This window comes from Mangifera indica, chromosome 13 (genome assembly GCF_011075055.1).
Source record: "Mangifera indica cultivar Alphonso chromosome 13, CATAS_Mindica_2.1, whole genome shotgun sequence".
Classification (NCBI taxonomy): domain Eukaryota; kingdom Viridiplantae; phylum Streptophyta; class Magnoliopsida; order Sapindales; family Anacardiaceae; genus Mangifera; species Mangifera indica.
In genome coordinates, this window is record NC_058149.1 from 12,106,506 (window position 1) to 12,122,937 (window position 16,432).

General features: G+C 34.2%; 2 protein-coding genes across 3 annotated transcripts; one reads left to right on the top strand and one right to left on the bottom strand.

Annotated features, from left to right (window-relative positions):
- The first annotated feature begins 10,224 nt into the window (after positions 1–10,224).
- LOC123193979 (3-ketoacyl-CoA synthase 11) lies at positions 10,225–12,975 on the top strand. Of its 2 annotated transcripts, none has more exons than XM_044607080.1 (2): positions 10,225–10,612; positions 11,222–12,975. In XM_044607080.1, the coding sequence occupies exon 2, from the start codon at positions 11,230–11,232 to the stop codon at positions 12,763–12,765; it is 1,536 nt and encodes a 511-aa protein (XP_044463015.1). In that variant the 5' UTR covers positions 10,225–10,612; positions 11,222–11,229; the 3' UTR covers positions 12,766–12,975. The 2 variants fall into 2 exon arrangements, with proteins under 2 accessions (XP_044463015.1, XP_044463014.1); XM_044607079.1 differs by having other exon boundaries at positions 10,240–10,612; positions 11,225–12,975.
- A 998-nt stretch (positions 12,976–13,973) lies between these two features.
- LOC123193981 (probable histone H2A variant 3) lies at positions 13,974–15,943 on the bottom strand. The gene is made up of 2 exons (XM_044607081.1): positions 15,564–15,943; positions 13,974–14,526 (listed from the first exon to the last, which is right to left on the bottom strand). Exons 1-2 carry the CDS (start codon positions 15,669–15,671, stop codon positions 14,230–14,232), a joined length of 405 nt encoding a protein of 134 aa, XP_044463016.1. The 5' UTR covers positions 15,672–15,943; the 3' UTR covers positions 13,974–14,229.
- Between the last annotated feature and the right edge of the window lie 489 nt (positions 15,944–16,432).

Here is a 16,432-nt window from a genome sequence, read left to right on the forward strand (position 1 = left end):
ACAAAATTATATATATTATATATATTATAATTTTAATATTAATTTTAATATTATATATATTAATATTATATATATAATATTATAATATATAATATTAATATTATATATAAAATATATTTTATATATTATAATATATTATATTATTAATATATATAATATATTATATTATATAAATAATATATTAATATAATAATATAAAAGGTTGGCGGTTACCAACCCTTTATATATATTATAATATAATAAGATTATAATATATTATATAATAATATAAAAAGTTAATATATTAATATAATAATATATTATATATATTATATATATTAATATAAATGGTTGGCGGAATCGCCAACCCTTGGCGACGCCAAGGGTTGGCGATTTCGCCAACCCTTTTATATATATATAAAATATATAATTATTAATAAAATAATATATTTTAATATTATTATAATATTATAATAAAATAATATATTTTATATATTATTATATATAATAATATAATATAATATATATTATTATATATAATTTCCAGAATAATTATTATATTATATGTACAGCACAAGAATAATTTCCAGAATTTCACGCCTACGTTTGTTTTTTTTTCGGTTAATCACAAATTTTTTTTTTCAGTTTTAATCCTTAAATGTTAATTTTTTTTTTTAGTTAAATCCTCCTAAATGATCTTCTTTGATGGTCATTTCTTCCAGGATATAAAATTGATGTAGTTGAATTTTTTTGTGGGTTGATCTTTTTTTTTTTAAATCTTTACTTTGAAGAATTCTTAGTCTGACGAATTCTTCAAAGTAATTTGCTACTTTTGTTTTTGAAGATGAGGAAGAAGAGAGAGTGATTCCTTAATCACTTTGAAAGAAGAGGAAGAAGAAAGAAAAAAGTTGCAGAGAAGAAGAGAGAGAATTTGTGTATAAAAGATTGAAGAGGGGTATTTTGGGGAAGGTGAGTACTGTTGTGGTATATTTGTGAAAGTTTTAGGATAGGTGGCAATTTTGTATACACGGAATAAAATAGTGCTAAAAATTTCAATTTCCCAATAGTCATTTGGCCTTCTCTTATCAATAAAATGTGGACTTTTACATGCAATGGAGGAAGAGGATATGTACTTCTGTTCCTTGGTTACAATGTGGACTTTTGTAATCCTTTGGCTTTTTCTTTGCTGGGGTCTAAGGTTAGGTATCAAATCGACATTATATAAATAAGTAATATATATGTTTAAGAGATTAAACTTTAATATAAATTAATTAATTTTATATAATATAAATTTTGATTTTCATATCTATAGATCTAATATATTTTTAATATGATATCAAAATTAAAATTAAATGAGTGAATTTAACACTTTAAAGTGATTGAAATGTTATATTATAAAGTGATTTTGATCTTAATACTAAATAAAAATTTAATATTTATAGAAAAATAAATTTTTGACACTCACAAAATAATATTATATATGTTTAATGTTGAATATTTAATTAAATAATTAAATTAATTATTATTATAAATTGAATATTATTTTATTTTTAATTTAAATTTATTTAATTATATAATAATATAATATTTAAATATTTAATTAAGTATTTAAAATTATATGTATAATTTTATTATTTCCAAAACCGTTCAAGAAACCTTAGCCACTCATTTTTTTGAGCTCTCTCCTGACCCCTCAAAGTATACCATTGCTTACCAAAGCCCCATCATCAGTAAGCTGATATGTGCAGTATTAAGACTTCCTCTCCCTCCAAAAGTTTGACCAAAGTAGCTCGCCGAGATCAACGGTGGACTTGGAACGGTTAGTGGGTTTTTCGTATGACGATGTTCCACATCTGTTTGATGATCAATGGATCGATCGGACGGCGTACGATGAACAGGTCAAGTTCAGGGACCCCATTACCAAGCACGATACTATAAGAGGCTATCTCTTAAAACATTTCGCTGTTGAAGATACTCCTCCGGCCTGATTCAGTTGCGCTGGGTCAAGCAGGTGCATTTTATTGTTTTCTCTTTTTGTTGTTGGAGAAATATTTTTAATTATTAATTGAAGTGGATTGAATGAGTTTTAATTGACCCCCAAGTGATTTCATGCGAGCATATCAATGTCGCGGAGATTGATGCTGATGTAACTATGGTCTGCTATTATTAAACTTGCTGAACTTGTTTTCAATTCAAGAAAATGATAAATTATAGCGTTTAAGAATCATTTGGTATGAGTGTGACTAATGTTGTTGACGGTTTATTACTTAAATTATATAAGAAGTACGTATGTCAGCTTAGGAGTAGTTTATTCTTGTATTTGAAGTTCTATATTCATAATTTATTGGAATCTGGGTCGTGGAAATTGATAACTATGTTCTGCTATAATTAAACTAGCTGAACTTGTTTTCAGTGCAACAAAATGATAAATTATAGTGTTTAAGAATTGTTTGGTATCACTAATGTTGTTGACGGTTTATTACTTAAATTATATAAGAAGTATGGGTGACAGCTCTGGAGTTGTTTATTTCTGTATTTGAAGTTCTTTATTCATAAATTATTGGAATCTGGGTCATCAGTCTTCATGTGCATGCATGGTTTAGTTGTTTAATCCAAAGATAGTATTGTGGCATGTGTCCAATATTTTATTTGTAATCCAGGTTATAAGCCCCATCGAGAACTTAACAATGTCTAAATTTAAAGAAACATTTGCTCATATTTTAATAGTTTCATTAGGCTTTCTGCTTAAATTAAAATTATTTGGTCGTTGTCAGAGAAGGAGAAGTTTTTGGAAATTGAGTGATAGCCTAAACTTCCTGCTTAGCTTTGAGATTGCGTATGTACCTATGCTGTTAGTGGCTTTCTACTTTTTGGTGCTAAAGCACTATCCTTATACAATGATATCACATTTCTATTGAATGATGCATTGGCTATCTTTTTCCCTCCTTGTTTAAAGATTATCCTTCTTTGACTGATTGAATTGCTATATACAGGACCGTATGAGATAACCACAAGGTGGACTATGGTGATGAAGTTTGTCCTTCTGCCATGGAAACCGGAATTGATATTTACTGGAACATCTGTTATGGGAATCAATCCAGCCACTGGAAGTTTTGCAGTCATGTGGACTGCCAGAGGACCCACTAGACTTCCTCCCCCACCAGAAGTTTGACCAAAGCAGCCTGCCGAGATCAACTGTGGACTTGGAATGGTTAGTGGGATTTTTGTATGATGATATTCCACACTTGTTTGATGATCAGGGGATCGATCAGAGGGCATTCGATGAACAGGTCAAGTTCAGGGACCTCATTACCAAGCACAATACTATAGGTGGCTATCTCTTAAACATTTCGCTGTTGAAGATACTCTTCCGGCCTGATTTTCAGTTGCATTGGGTCAAGCAGGTGTGTTTTATTATTGTTTCTTTATGTTGGTGGAGAAATATTTTTAGTTATTAATTGAAGTGGATAGAATGAGTTTTAAACTTTTATTTGGCCCCCAAGCGATTTCATGTGAGCATGTCAATGTCATGGAGATTGATGTTGATGTAACTATGTTCTGCTCTTATTAAACTAGCTGAACTTGTTTTCAATGCAAGAAAATGATAAATTATAGTGTTTAAAAATCATTTGGTATGACTAATGTTATTGGCGGTTAATTACTTAAATTATATAAGAAGTATGTATGTCAGCTTAGGAGTTGTTTATTTATGTATTTGAAGTTCTATATTCATAATTTAATGGAATCTGGGTCGTCAGTCTTCATGTGCATGCATGGTTTAGCTGTTTAATCCAAAGATTGTATTTGGGCATCTGTCCAAATTTTTTAATTGTAATCCAGCTTATAGGCCCCATTGAGAAATTAACAATGTCTATGTGTAAAGAAGCATGTGCTTATATTTTAATAGTTTCGTTAAGCTTTCTGCTTAAATTAAAATTATTTGGTCATTGTCAGAGAAGGAGAAGTTTTTGGATATTGAGTGATAACCTAAACTTCCTGCTTAGTTTTGATATTGCATGTGTACCTATGCTGTTAGTGACTTTCTACTTTTTGGTGCTAAAGCACTATCCTTATACAATGATATCACATTTCTATTGAATGATGCATTGGCTATCTTTTTCCCTCCTTGTTTAAAGATTTTCCTTCTTTAACTGATTGAATTGCTATATACAGGACCGTATGAGATAACCACAAGGTGGACTGTGGAGATGAAGTTTGTCCCTCTGCCATGGAAACCGGAATTGATATTTACTGGCACATCTGTTATGGGAATTAATCCAGACACTGGAAGTTTTGCAGTCATGTGGACTGCCAGATGACCCACTAGACTTCCTCTCCCACCAGAAGTTTGACCAAAGCAGCCTGCCAAGATCAACTGTGGACTTGGAACGGTTAGTGGGATTTTTGTATGATGATATTCCATGCTTGTTTGATGAGCAGGGGATCGATCAGAGGGCGTTCAATGAACAGGTCAAGTTCAGGGACCTCATTACCAAGCACAATACTATAGGTGGCTATCTCTTAAACATTTCGCCATTGAAGATACTCTTCCAGCCTTATTTTCAGTTGCACTGGGTCAAGCAGGTGTGTTTTATTATTGTTTCTTTATGTTGGTGGAGAAATATTTTTAATTATTAATTGAAGTGGATAGAATGAGTTTTAAACTTTTATTTGACCCCCAATTGATTTCATGCAAGCATGTCAGTGTCATGGAGATTGATGTTGATGTAACTATGTTCTGCTATTATTAAACTAGCTGAGCTTGTTTCAATGCAAGAAAATGATAAATTATAGTGTTTAAAAATCATTTGGTATGACTAATGTTATTGGCAGTTAATTACTTAAATCATATAAGAAATATGTATATCAGCTTAGGAGTTGTTTATTTATGTATTTGAAGTTCTATATACATAATTTAATGGAATCTGGGTCGTCAGTCTTCATGTGCATGCATGGTTTAGTTGTTTAATCCAAAGATAGTATTGTAGCATTTGTCCAACTTTTGTACTTGTATTCCTGCTTATAAGCCCCATTGAGAAATTAACAATGCCTAAATTTAAAGAAGCGTTTGCTTATATTTTAATGGTTTCATTAGGCTTTATTAAAATTATTTAGTCGTTGTCAGAGTAGGAGAAGTTTTTGGATATTGATTGATAACCTAAACTTCCTGCTTAGTTTTGAGATTGCATATGCACTTATGCTGTTAGTGACTTTCTACTTTTTGGTGCTAAAGCACTATCCTTATACAATGATATCAATTTTCTAATGAATGATGCATCGGCTATCTTTCTCCCTCCTTGTTTAAAGATTTCCCTTCTTTGACTGATTGAATTGCTATATACAGGACCGTATGAGATAACCACAAGGTGGACTGTGGTGATGAAGTTTGTCTTTCTGCCATGGAGACTGGAATTGATATTACCGGCTATCTGTTATGGGAATTAATCTAGACACTGGAAGTTTTGCAGCCATGTGGTATTATTTCACCCCTCTCACCATGAAAATAGATAGGCCATATGTTTTATTGGGCAGTTCATAATCTTTCTTTTTTCATATTTGCAGTAGGATTTTTGGGATTCCATAGTGAACAATAATTATTTTTCACTGGAGGGCTTGTGGGATGTATTTAAGCAGGTACTCACTCTTAAATGGCTTAAATTCCATTAGATGGTTATGTTTGTGTAAACACAAATCAGTGATCCTTCTTATGCGTAGATTGTAATTCTTTGCAGTTACGGGTTTACAACACCCCTGACCTGGAAACGCCAAAATATTAGATAGGCCATAAGTTTTATTGGGCAGTTCATAATCTTTCCTTTTTCATATTTGTAGGATTTTTGGGATTCCATAGTGAACAATAATTATTTTTCACTGGAGGGTTTGTGGGATGTATTTAAGCAGGTACTTACTCTTAAATGGCTTAAATTCCATTAGATGGTTATGTTTGTGTAAACACAAATCAGTGATCCTTCTTATGTGTAGATTGTAATTCTTTGCAGTTATGGGTTTACAACACCCCTGCCTGGAAATGCCAAAATATTAGATACTCAAAAGAACTGCAAACTATGAGGTTCTGTGCTTTATCTCGGATAGATTGCTGTTCATTATTACTTGTATGCTTATACACTAGTGCAGAAATCAGCATACTTGCAGACATATCCCCAGCTCTTTGGAAGGCACCAATCTATGCAATCCTCTGTAATCAAAATCACATATCATAGCATTCCTTTATTGATATTGGAGAGTAAAATCTACCATTGGTGGCTAAGTTATCAAAGACAAGAATAGAATATTAAAAGAGGCTTGAATTAAACTTTAATAGCCCAGAATATGATGGTGCGAAAATTAGTATTAGTTGTATGTATATGTGCAGGGAACAATCACTACATATCATTGTTTGCTTCCTATTTTGTTTAAAAGTCACCAATTTACATTGTAAATCTGAATAAGGTAAGAAAGAGTAGTGTTCTTCTGAAAAAAAGAGCAAAGGTGATTGTATTGATCCAGTGCATGATCTGTGGTGAAGTCATTTCTAATGATCACAGAAAGTAAAAAAGACACTGTATAAGATGCTATGAAAAACACTTCAAATATTTGTGCAAAATCAAGACTCACAATTTCTCTTCAAGGTGATCTTTTGTGGAATACATGAGCTTGGATCTCATAGAGTCTCTACAGATGCAGAAACCTTGAATCAAAACATACATTCTTCCTAGTGCCAGAAGATTTCTGAAGATTTCTTGTCTTGTGAAATTTCTAGTTTCACTGAGAAAATGAGGAGAGTGTTTTTAAAAGAAAATTTGAGACGAAAAGCATACTAATTGTCTAGCAATATGAAAGTTTGCAGCAGTGGTGCTGAATTATGGTGTCATGATAACTCCATTGCAATTAGATTTAGAAGCTTCATGATATGACTGTTTGTTTTCAATCTATTGATCATATTCTCCAATACCATATCTAGTCCTCTTACCTACATGATCATTGTGCCCTTAAGTTAGAGTTCTTGTTTTCTGGATAACTTATTATACTATTATTAGCAAAATATCCATGGTCTATTAATAAATATGATTGAGTTGATAATTGAATGATGTATAGAAACAAAAACTCATACTTTCTAATGTGAGATTCAAGTTTTATGCCTTACACATGGGATTGTAACATATCATCACACTTTGATGTCCTAATTCCCACATGAGCAAGCTTGTACACACGGACGTCTCCACCTATACTACATAATTGCAACTAGGAGACATGATAATGTTTTCAATGTGGGATCTAAGTTTTATTCATTGCACTTAAGATTGTAACATACCATCACACTTTGCAATCCTGATACCTACACGGGCTAGCTAGCACACACCAACAGCGACACTCGCAATGTACGATTGCAACTAGGAGACATAATAGTGTTTTTTATACTAAATAGTACGAACCTTAAGAGAACCATACTCAAAATGCTAGTTGTTAGGATTGAAGAGTATAAAGTCATATAAACTCATATAAGAAGTATATACTTTCCAATGTAGGATTTAAGTCATATGCTTTACACTTAGGATTGCAACAAAATTCCAATCGGTAACTTCTACGCCCATGTGGCCTCTAAGATAATATATTCTTCAAGCAAGTATTTATGGTTTGTCATATATGTGCATATATAGTTAGGAAAAAATTCCACAATGGAAGATACCTGTGACAACTCTTGTTTTCACTCAGGCATCTATGCTTATATGTTAAAAACATAAATCCATGTAGTTCTTCCACTTTACAAGGATATGAACGGTTGAGGCCCATTATCCATGTTGGCTCCATTGTTCAAGTTGAGACTATTAATATTATTATCAATCATTTGAAAATGAACATGTCTGTCCATTTTATTATTAAGAAGATAAGCTGTAAGGATGATCTTTGTCCAGCTTACCAGATCCTAATCAAGTAACAGTTTATTTGAGGAAGGCAAGAGGCATTGCTGCAGTACTAGAGCTTAGGGGAAAACCAACCGAGGATATTGTTTATGAAAGAGAAAGCATTGCACTCTAGTCTTATCAGAGATGGTCTCAGACCTAAAAAAGGTTGTTCGCTGCCTCGATACAATGATCCAGGCCGAACATGGAGCTTTATAATGTTATGATATTCAAAATTCTGTTTAAGCATATTATTCTCAGGTATCCTGAGGTTGCTTCTGCTGTTTGTCCTTCAATGTTTTTTTCTCAATTTTGGGTTGAACCTCCTTAAATATCCAGCTGTGGTTTTTAGGGTGATTCAACATCTGCTTCAAGAGAAGAATTGCATTGGCTCCAACACGCTGCTCTTTGTCTCAAGCTTGGCATAAGCCTTCAATTAACCTAAGGAACTTATGTTGATGTAAACTGCATTAGAACTCAAATTCACAAAAGCAGGGTACTTTCAGTAGCTTCTGATTGACAGTACGAACAATATACTCCTGAGTTTGGTATTGACATGGATCATGTACAAAGTGGCACAACTTACTGTCAGATATTTCATTGTTGGAATTTTTATCTTCTTAATGCTAGATTCCTTCTTCGCAGTGTGGATTTGCCTTATCTATCTTTAGTATCCATCACTCTCACATAACTTTGGACCAACTGAATCATCATGGTAGATACAATGCGCCTTTTAGCTGGCTTTCTTTGAAAGTCTACGATGTTGATGAAACAAATATTCTATAAATCCGACTTAATTTCATTAAATATTATCTTCTGTATTTATAATTATTTGTTCACACCATTCTTTATTGTTTCCTGGCAGGCTTCACTGAAGAGGAATGAAGAACTGATATGGCTCGAGGAGTTGTAAAGATGTATACTCTTATATGAATCGGAAATTCTTCCATGATCCTACTAATACAGTTTTCAAGAGGGCAAAATTTAACATTGAAACAACTATACTATTGCAGCAATTATTTGCTGACTAGAGAAATCAGGTTCTGCTTTATCTTCACCGCACAGGTACCTTCTGTGGAGATGTCCGTTCTTATCCTTCTCGTTTTGCGGTTCTATGTTTCAATGATTTTGCCCAACTCGTAGCGGCATATTGGCTCTGGGTTTTTTAGTTGGACATTGATGCGAACCTGATAGATAAACTATAAGACTTTACACTCAAACAAGGAAGTTACAAACCCAGAAAGCTAAATCAGATTTCCCATCAGACATGATATATATGAATTGTGAAACAAGTATTTACAAAGGTGTCTGCATGCCTCTGGAACCACCAGCACGAACTACGGACACGAAAAATTTTGCTTGCATAGTGTTGATGCAAGTTGAAGCTGTGGATACCCCTTGTTGTTTATGGTGGATTTGAAACAAAAGTTGTAATAAAGAAGTCAACAATTAGCACGCAATAGTCGTGCACGTCACAGCCAGTGTGAAACTCTGGATGTGAATTTTCCACGAGTCTGTCTTCGTATCACAGACCAAAAGTTGGCTAAAAAAATCTCATTCAAATATGTATCAGCGGCTATGTAATTGCTGGCAAAATATGTGTAAAGCCCCAAAAAAGATGTTCCAAAATTTTCACCGGTGAGCTGTCCTTTTTCCCTTAAAAGATAGTTTGAATGACAAATGTAAGGTATCCAAATGTGTGAGCATGAGTTCAAATTCTCCGAACAGAAAGCCTTGGACACATAATAAATCTTGAAGTACTATTTTCATATCTTTCTATCCAAATCCATTTGTTAATGGTTGATCAAGTTTGATAGATTCATCCTTTGAAACACAAAGTTTTAGTCTGAATAGATAATATCAACCACTTCACGTCCATCTGATTCTTTGGCTATGGTTATTTTGCCCACCCTTTTTCTTTTTGTATTATTTTGCTTAATATACCTATCATTGTTGCATTATAAATTGTATTATTACTTTTGATCCCATCAAGATAAATTTGACTTCTTTCTCAGTTAATTCTTAACTTATTTGATATTTTGATCGTTAAGGAGATTGTTCACCTCAAATAAAGTTTCTTGTTAAAGAATGGTTTCAGCTTGCAGCACTGGTAGAGTCCTTGACAACTCAACTCAAACAATTAAGAGTTATTTTATTTTGGCAAAAATTGAAAAGAAGAATGGTTTGTTGAAATAAAGTGGTTTAGAAGAAATAGCGGAAATGAAATTGTACAAGGGAATCTGGCATTTTCACATGAACTGGAAGTTCCTCCATCTCATGTGGTCTATTTGTTCTATTTTTAAATAAGTACACCCAATTTCCACTTCATATGGGTTTTTTTTTTTTTGGGTAAATTAATTAATTATTGTAATTTTAGCAAAGTTTTCTGGAAGCTCCAATCTTTGATTTTTTTTCCAAAAGAAAAGAAGAACAGAAATTACAAGTCAATCAATGGCAACAAGTAACTGCAGAGGCCACCGCAACCGTTAGATTATCCGACAAAGACTCGATTTAATTGAATTCAAACGTTCAAAACAATACGGCGCCGCCCTCTGTGTCTTTCTGTGTATTAAGCTTACACGCGTACATGTTAACGGTTTGTTCTGTTAAGGCCATCAGTTTTCTTCTCTTATAAGTGCAATCCCAAGACCCTCAAGCCTTAATTTTTTTCAAATTTGAAGTATCTCTCGTTGGCTTCTCTGTCGGGATTCAAGCCATCTGCCACATCTGAGGTATGATTTTTCGTCATTTTAAGACTTTCGTTGCATTGAAGTTTATGCTTTGCTTTTTATTAATGCGGTACTTTTGTCAGTGCTGGTCTGCGTTTAACACCTTAATTTTGACTGATGTGATTTTCTGAACTGGGTTTGTTAAAATTTATCCCATTTTGATCTACAAATCTTAACTAGAGGAATTTTAGGGCTATTTAATTGGGAGTGAGAAGGATTTTATGGCTATTTAATTGGGGATAAAGAAAGGTGTAGTCCTTTTTTTTTTTTGGTTATTAGGGTTTAGTCCTCTTTTGTGTTCACATTTCAGATTTTCCCGGCATGGGTTTCCATAAAAGTTAGTTTCTTACATATTTCCGTCAGCAGAGAATCCTGTTCATGTTACATGTTTAATATTTTGAAGGGAGGAGAAAAAGTAAATTCTTATAAAAGGGATAATAGAAAAAGTACATATCAGATCTAAATCCAATATAGAAGATTTTATGCTTTTCCGGAACTGCTTGACATTCTTATTTGGTTTTTGGCAGTCCATATCGTGTGCTTGATATTTACTGTTATCATGATGTGATCTATTTTAGCTTCTGTTCTGAACTTGATAAACTGTTTCTGTAGCAGGGAAAATGACTGAGCCAAATCTGAACACACCCTTAAACCCACCGTCATCAACTCGAAATCTCCCTGATTTCAAAAAGTCTATTAAACTGAAATATGTGAAACTTGGGTACCACTACCTAATTACACATGGAATGTACCTCTTCCTTTCACCTCTGGCAGTCCTAATTGCTGCGCAAGTCTCCACATTTTCTCTCCAAGACCTTTATGATCTTTGGGAGCATCTACAATATAATCTTATCTCTGTTATTCTATTCTCCACTTTGCTTGTTTTCCTTTTGACACTCTACTTTCTCACTCGCCCTCGCCCTGTTTACCTTGTGAACTTTTCCTGCTACAAGCCTGACGAATCTCGGAAATGCGCAAAAAAGATTTTCATGGATCAATCCGGGATGACTGGTACATTTACAGGGGAGAGTCTTCAGTTTCAGCGCAAGATCCTTGAACGATCTGGGCTTGGCGATTCTACTTACCTTCCAGAGGCTGTCCTTAACATTCCTCCAAACCCATCAATGAAAGAAGCTAGAAAAGAAGCTGAGGCTGTGATGTTTGGAGCAACTGATGAGCTTTTTGCTAAAACTTCTGTGAAACCCAAAGACATTGGTATCTTGATTGTGAATTGTAGCTTGTTCAATCCAACTCCATCTCTGTCTGCTATGGTTATAAACCATTACAAGCTTCGAGGAAATATAATTAGCTACAATTTGGGAGGGATGGGCTGTAGTGCCGGCTTAATTTCTATTGATCTTGCAAAAGATCTTCTTCAGGTCCATCCCAACTCTTATGCATTGGTTATCAGCATGGAGAACATCACATTGAATTGGTACTTTGGTAATGATCGGTCAAAGCTTGTATCAAATTGCTTGTTTCGAATGGGTGGTGCTGCAATATTGCTTTCAAATAGGTACTCTGACAGAAGAGGATCGAAATACAGATTGTTGCACACTGTCCGTACCCACAAGGGTGCTGATGATAAATGTTTTGCCTGTGTTACTCAAGAAGAAGACTCTGAAGGGAAGATTGGTGTTAGTTTGTCAAAAGATCTGATGGCTGTTGCAGGCAATGCTTTGAAGACTAACATCACCACATTAGGGCCTCTTGTTCTACCATTGTCTGAACAACTGCTGTTCTTTGCTACATTAGTTGGAAAGAAACTTTTCAAGATGAAGGTCAAGCCTTACATTCCGGATTTCAAACTGGCTTTTGAGCACTTCTGCATTCATGCTGGAGGAAGAGCTGTATTGGATGAATTGGAGAAGAACTTGGAGTTGTCTGATTGGCACATGGAACCATCAAGAATGACACTTTATCGGTTTGGCAACACCTCAAGTAGTTCTCTTTGGTACGAATTGGCTTATTCAGAGGCCAAGGGAAGGATAAGGAAGGGTGACAGAACATGGCAAATTGCCTTTGGTTCAGGGTTCAAGTGTAACAGTGCAGTGTGGAAGGCTTTGAGGACCATAAACCCAGCAAAGGAGAAGAGCCCATGGATGGATGAAATCCACAATTTTCCAGTAGAAGTTCCTAAAGTATCAACCATTTAATTCAAGAACTGCGTTTGTGAATGGAGAATTTTTCTTTTTTCTTTTTCAGATGTCAAAATGCATTTTTGCCATCCATCTCCAGATGTGGATGGTAGCTGCTCAATCTGTGGCTGGCTATATGGGATTCAATTGTTTTAGGATTTTGGTTATTGCTGATTGTCCTTTTCACAGATCTGAATGGTATTTGTTACTGGATTATTCATGGCTTTAGAATTTTGGCAATATGTTGATTAATGTGATCTAAGGAAGTTGCTTATGCATCTAAAACTGAGACCTGTTTATTTTAGAGCTAGCTATTCAAAATCTAGTTGGGATGTTACTAATCTGAATTTCTGCTCAAGTTGGCTTTATCTACAACACATTTTCATTAACAGATAGCTCAAACAACAATCGTAGTTCCATCATGTTCCATTCTTGTTTTCTTGCCATGGTTCTTACTACTAGGAAAGTAGGCAGGGTAGTGGGTCACGTGGAAGAGCTTTTGAGTTCAAGAAAATGGACAATCAAACACCAAAAGCAGATGGGCTGTTTTCTCTGTAGTATCATACTGTTTTGAGGGGAAGCAAACTCTCAATAGTAATGGTGGTGTTGTGGCCTGAAATACTTGGTCTCTTCCAGAGACATGTGACCGGTAATACTTCATAGAGACTGTTTAATGGGTTGAGATATTCTTGAGCTAGAAGCATGCAACGTCTGTAATCTGCAACCCTCTATTTCAATTCCATGGTGTTTGGATAGAGTCCTTGCATACTCGTCCACCTCAAGGATAGGATTTAAAACAAGCTTATCGAAAGCAGAAATGAATAGTTTGGTTGGCTTTTGTTTATAGAATCAAATAATCATTTTAAAGATTTGCCTTTGCACAATGATATGTTTTTGTTTAAATATATTTAACTTCTATAAACTCCCATATGTGCTTGCGCCTTAGTCCCAACACCCCACAGACATAATATTGCAGATTAGAACAACTCCCACTGATAAAGCTAAAGGACATTAGCTAAAATAAAAATTCATCAACATGGGAATCATCACTGGGCAGTGAATCCATGAAATCATGCAGTTAAATCTTACATATCCATATTTAGGAATCTGCACTCCTTTTGTTCTCACATCAAATAACGAACAAAACCTGTACTAAACTGACAACAGGCAATATGCACGACGATGATACTACAACCAAAACAGGAAAAAGCAATAGCACAAGGACATGCAAATATTCATGGCAACCTTTTAATACCACAGAAAGATTAAACTTGTTAGAGAATGTCACTATCCACAACATGTCATAACCAACATACCAGGTTCAGCAACCAAAGATCAAGCATAAGGAAAAAACAGATAAATGTATAACCCCGCTTAATAGCTGTGGAGTGCAAATCCATTAATTTAATCAGAGGATGAGAAATTGGTTCCCATATTTTGAGTTGAGTCTGACAAATATAGGCAGCCATAATCCACTTGAAACTACTCCTTGGTTGACTTGTTGATGAGTGATTTATGGATGTGAGGGATGACACCCCCACCAGCAATGGTCCCTTTAATCAAGGTGTCAAGTTCCTCATCACCACGGATTGCAAGCTGCAAATGCCTGGGAGTTATGCGTTTCACCTTGAGATCTTTGCTTGCATTTCCAGCCAACTCCAACACCTCTGCAGTTAAATACTCTAAAATAGCAGCTGAATACACAGCAGCAGTAGCTCCAACTCTCCCATGTGCATTAGTCCTTGACTTCAAAAGGCGGTGTATCCGACCCACAGGGAACTGCATGTTAAATATCACACAAAAAATTCAAAGAAAATAAAAAACAGAGCATGCAATAGCCAGAGTCAACATTAAATGCAACAGTATTCAGAGATTACTTAAACAGGATCCAGAACACTGAATGCATCTTTCAATAATATCAATAAAATGTTTAGAAAAACATAGCTATCATTCGCCCCTTTCACATTAGTGGGATCAATTTCATATGAATTTGCTCCCAAAAAAATCCATGTATCATGAGAAAATGACATCTAAAATTTAAAAATCCAATAATAAGAAAAGATACCAACTACATCAGGTCCTCAAAACTTGAAGTCACATTCAGTAATACCCTGTAATGTGCTATTTAACACCACCTCCAATAACTAACTAGTTTCATCAACCCTAATGCAACAAGAGATGCTGGCTCCCCAAATCACTGAACCAGGTACAGGAGGCATTAGATGTAAAGAATATTATTGGGTAGCCAAAATATTGCACTCTATCCTATATGTGTGAACAAATAAAACTTGGTCAAGAAGTAGTAGCTCACAACAATACAACAGACATTCATTTATATATAGTCAACATATTACATAACAATTTTTTGTATCAAATTAAAAAACAAAATTACCAGGCATCATATTCTTCACTTGCACAATCGATGACTACAGAAATAAAATAATGTGACCGACTTAAAACAATGTGAAAACTCACTTGTATTGCACGGTAATTACATTTTGGTTCAAGACACATCAAGTTTTAGCACCTAATGAATGCATGAGATCTTGCAATAAATGTTTTATCTAACTTCTTCAATTTCAACTTATTCCAGTTTAATGTTCTAAAGAGAATTAACTCTAGACCCTCAAAATATAACAAAAACAAAACACTTCGAAAAGAAAACCTAATATACGAGAAAAGACCGCAGTTTAGAACATGAAATGGGCAATTTCTTTGATGAAACAACGACATTAATTAAGAACAGAAAATGGATGAAAGTTGAAAGCGGAATGTAAAAGAGAAAAACTTCAAAATAGAGAGAGATCTAAAAGAACCTGAAGGCCGGCTCGGGAGGAGCGAGAGATTGGTTTCTTCTTGTCCTTGTCTTTGTTGCCGGCAGAGGCCTTTCCCATAATCAAGCCTTTTGCCCCTTTTCCCGACATCTTTCCCGCCAAATTTATGAGAATTGCAGATTCCGACGCAACGAGAAGGAGAAAGGCACTCAACACACAACACAACGGATGATTGAAATTCAACCGAACAGAAGCCCTCGAGAGATTACAATTACATACTTACATCACATGTTTATTCAGCTTTTATTTTTTAAAATTTCTTTAACCCTTCTACTTATATCTTGTAACCTTAAAGCCCTTGGATTCTTGTACATGTACAAGATCATCCCACATGTTTCTCATCTCAATAAACGAAGTTCACCTCTTCTGTCGAGTGGAATGGAAAGAAAAAGAAATAGTAATGAGGGCCAAACACGAACCGCACTGGCTCATATTTAACTAGAATTCAAATTAAGTTAAGGCATATAGCTCATTTTTTAAATTAAATCGAACTCAAATTAGAGAGAATTCAACTTCGTTTACCCTAGAGATGGATGAAAGGCTTGATTATATTCGAATTTGACTCGTAATTTGATTCAAATTATGTTATACAATTGTTAAAACGATACCCTTTTATTTATTAATAAATAAAATAATATCATTTTATTAATAATTTATAAATTCAAACTATAAATCAAAATCAAATCTGAATTGAATTATTTTCATTCAAACCGTGAATTTAAATCAAACTTACACCAAACTTGAACCGAATTATTTTTATTCAAATTAAACTCAAACCACCTTTAATTTTTTATTCGAACTAAACTTAAACTAAAAAGTATTTAAACTCTGTTCAGTTCGTACCTACCCTA

What these genes read in the sequence shown, in the direction of transcription:
- LOC123193979 (XM_044607080.1), top strand. Translation starts at nt 11,230, where the DNA reads ATGACTGAGCCAAATCTGAACACACCCTTAAACCCACCGTCATCAACT.
- LOC123193981 (XM_044607081.1), bottom strand. Translation starts at nt 15,671, where the DNA reads ATGTCGGGAAAAGGGGCAAAAGGCTTGATTATGGGAAAGGCCTCTGCC. An exon ending in CCTCCCGAGCCGGCCTTCAG is followed by an intron (nt 14,527 to 15,563) that starts GTTCTTTTAGAT and finishes TTTAACATGCAG; the next exon opens with TTCCCTGTGGGTCGGATACA.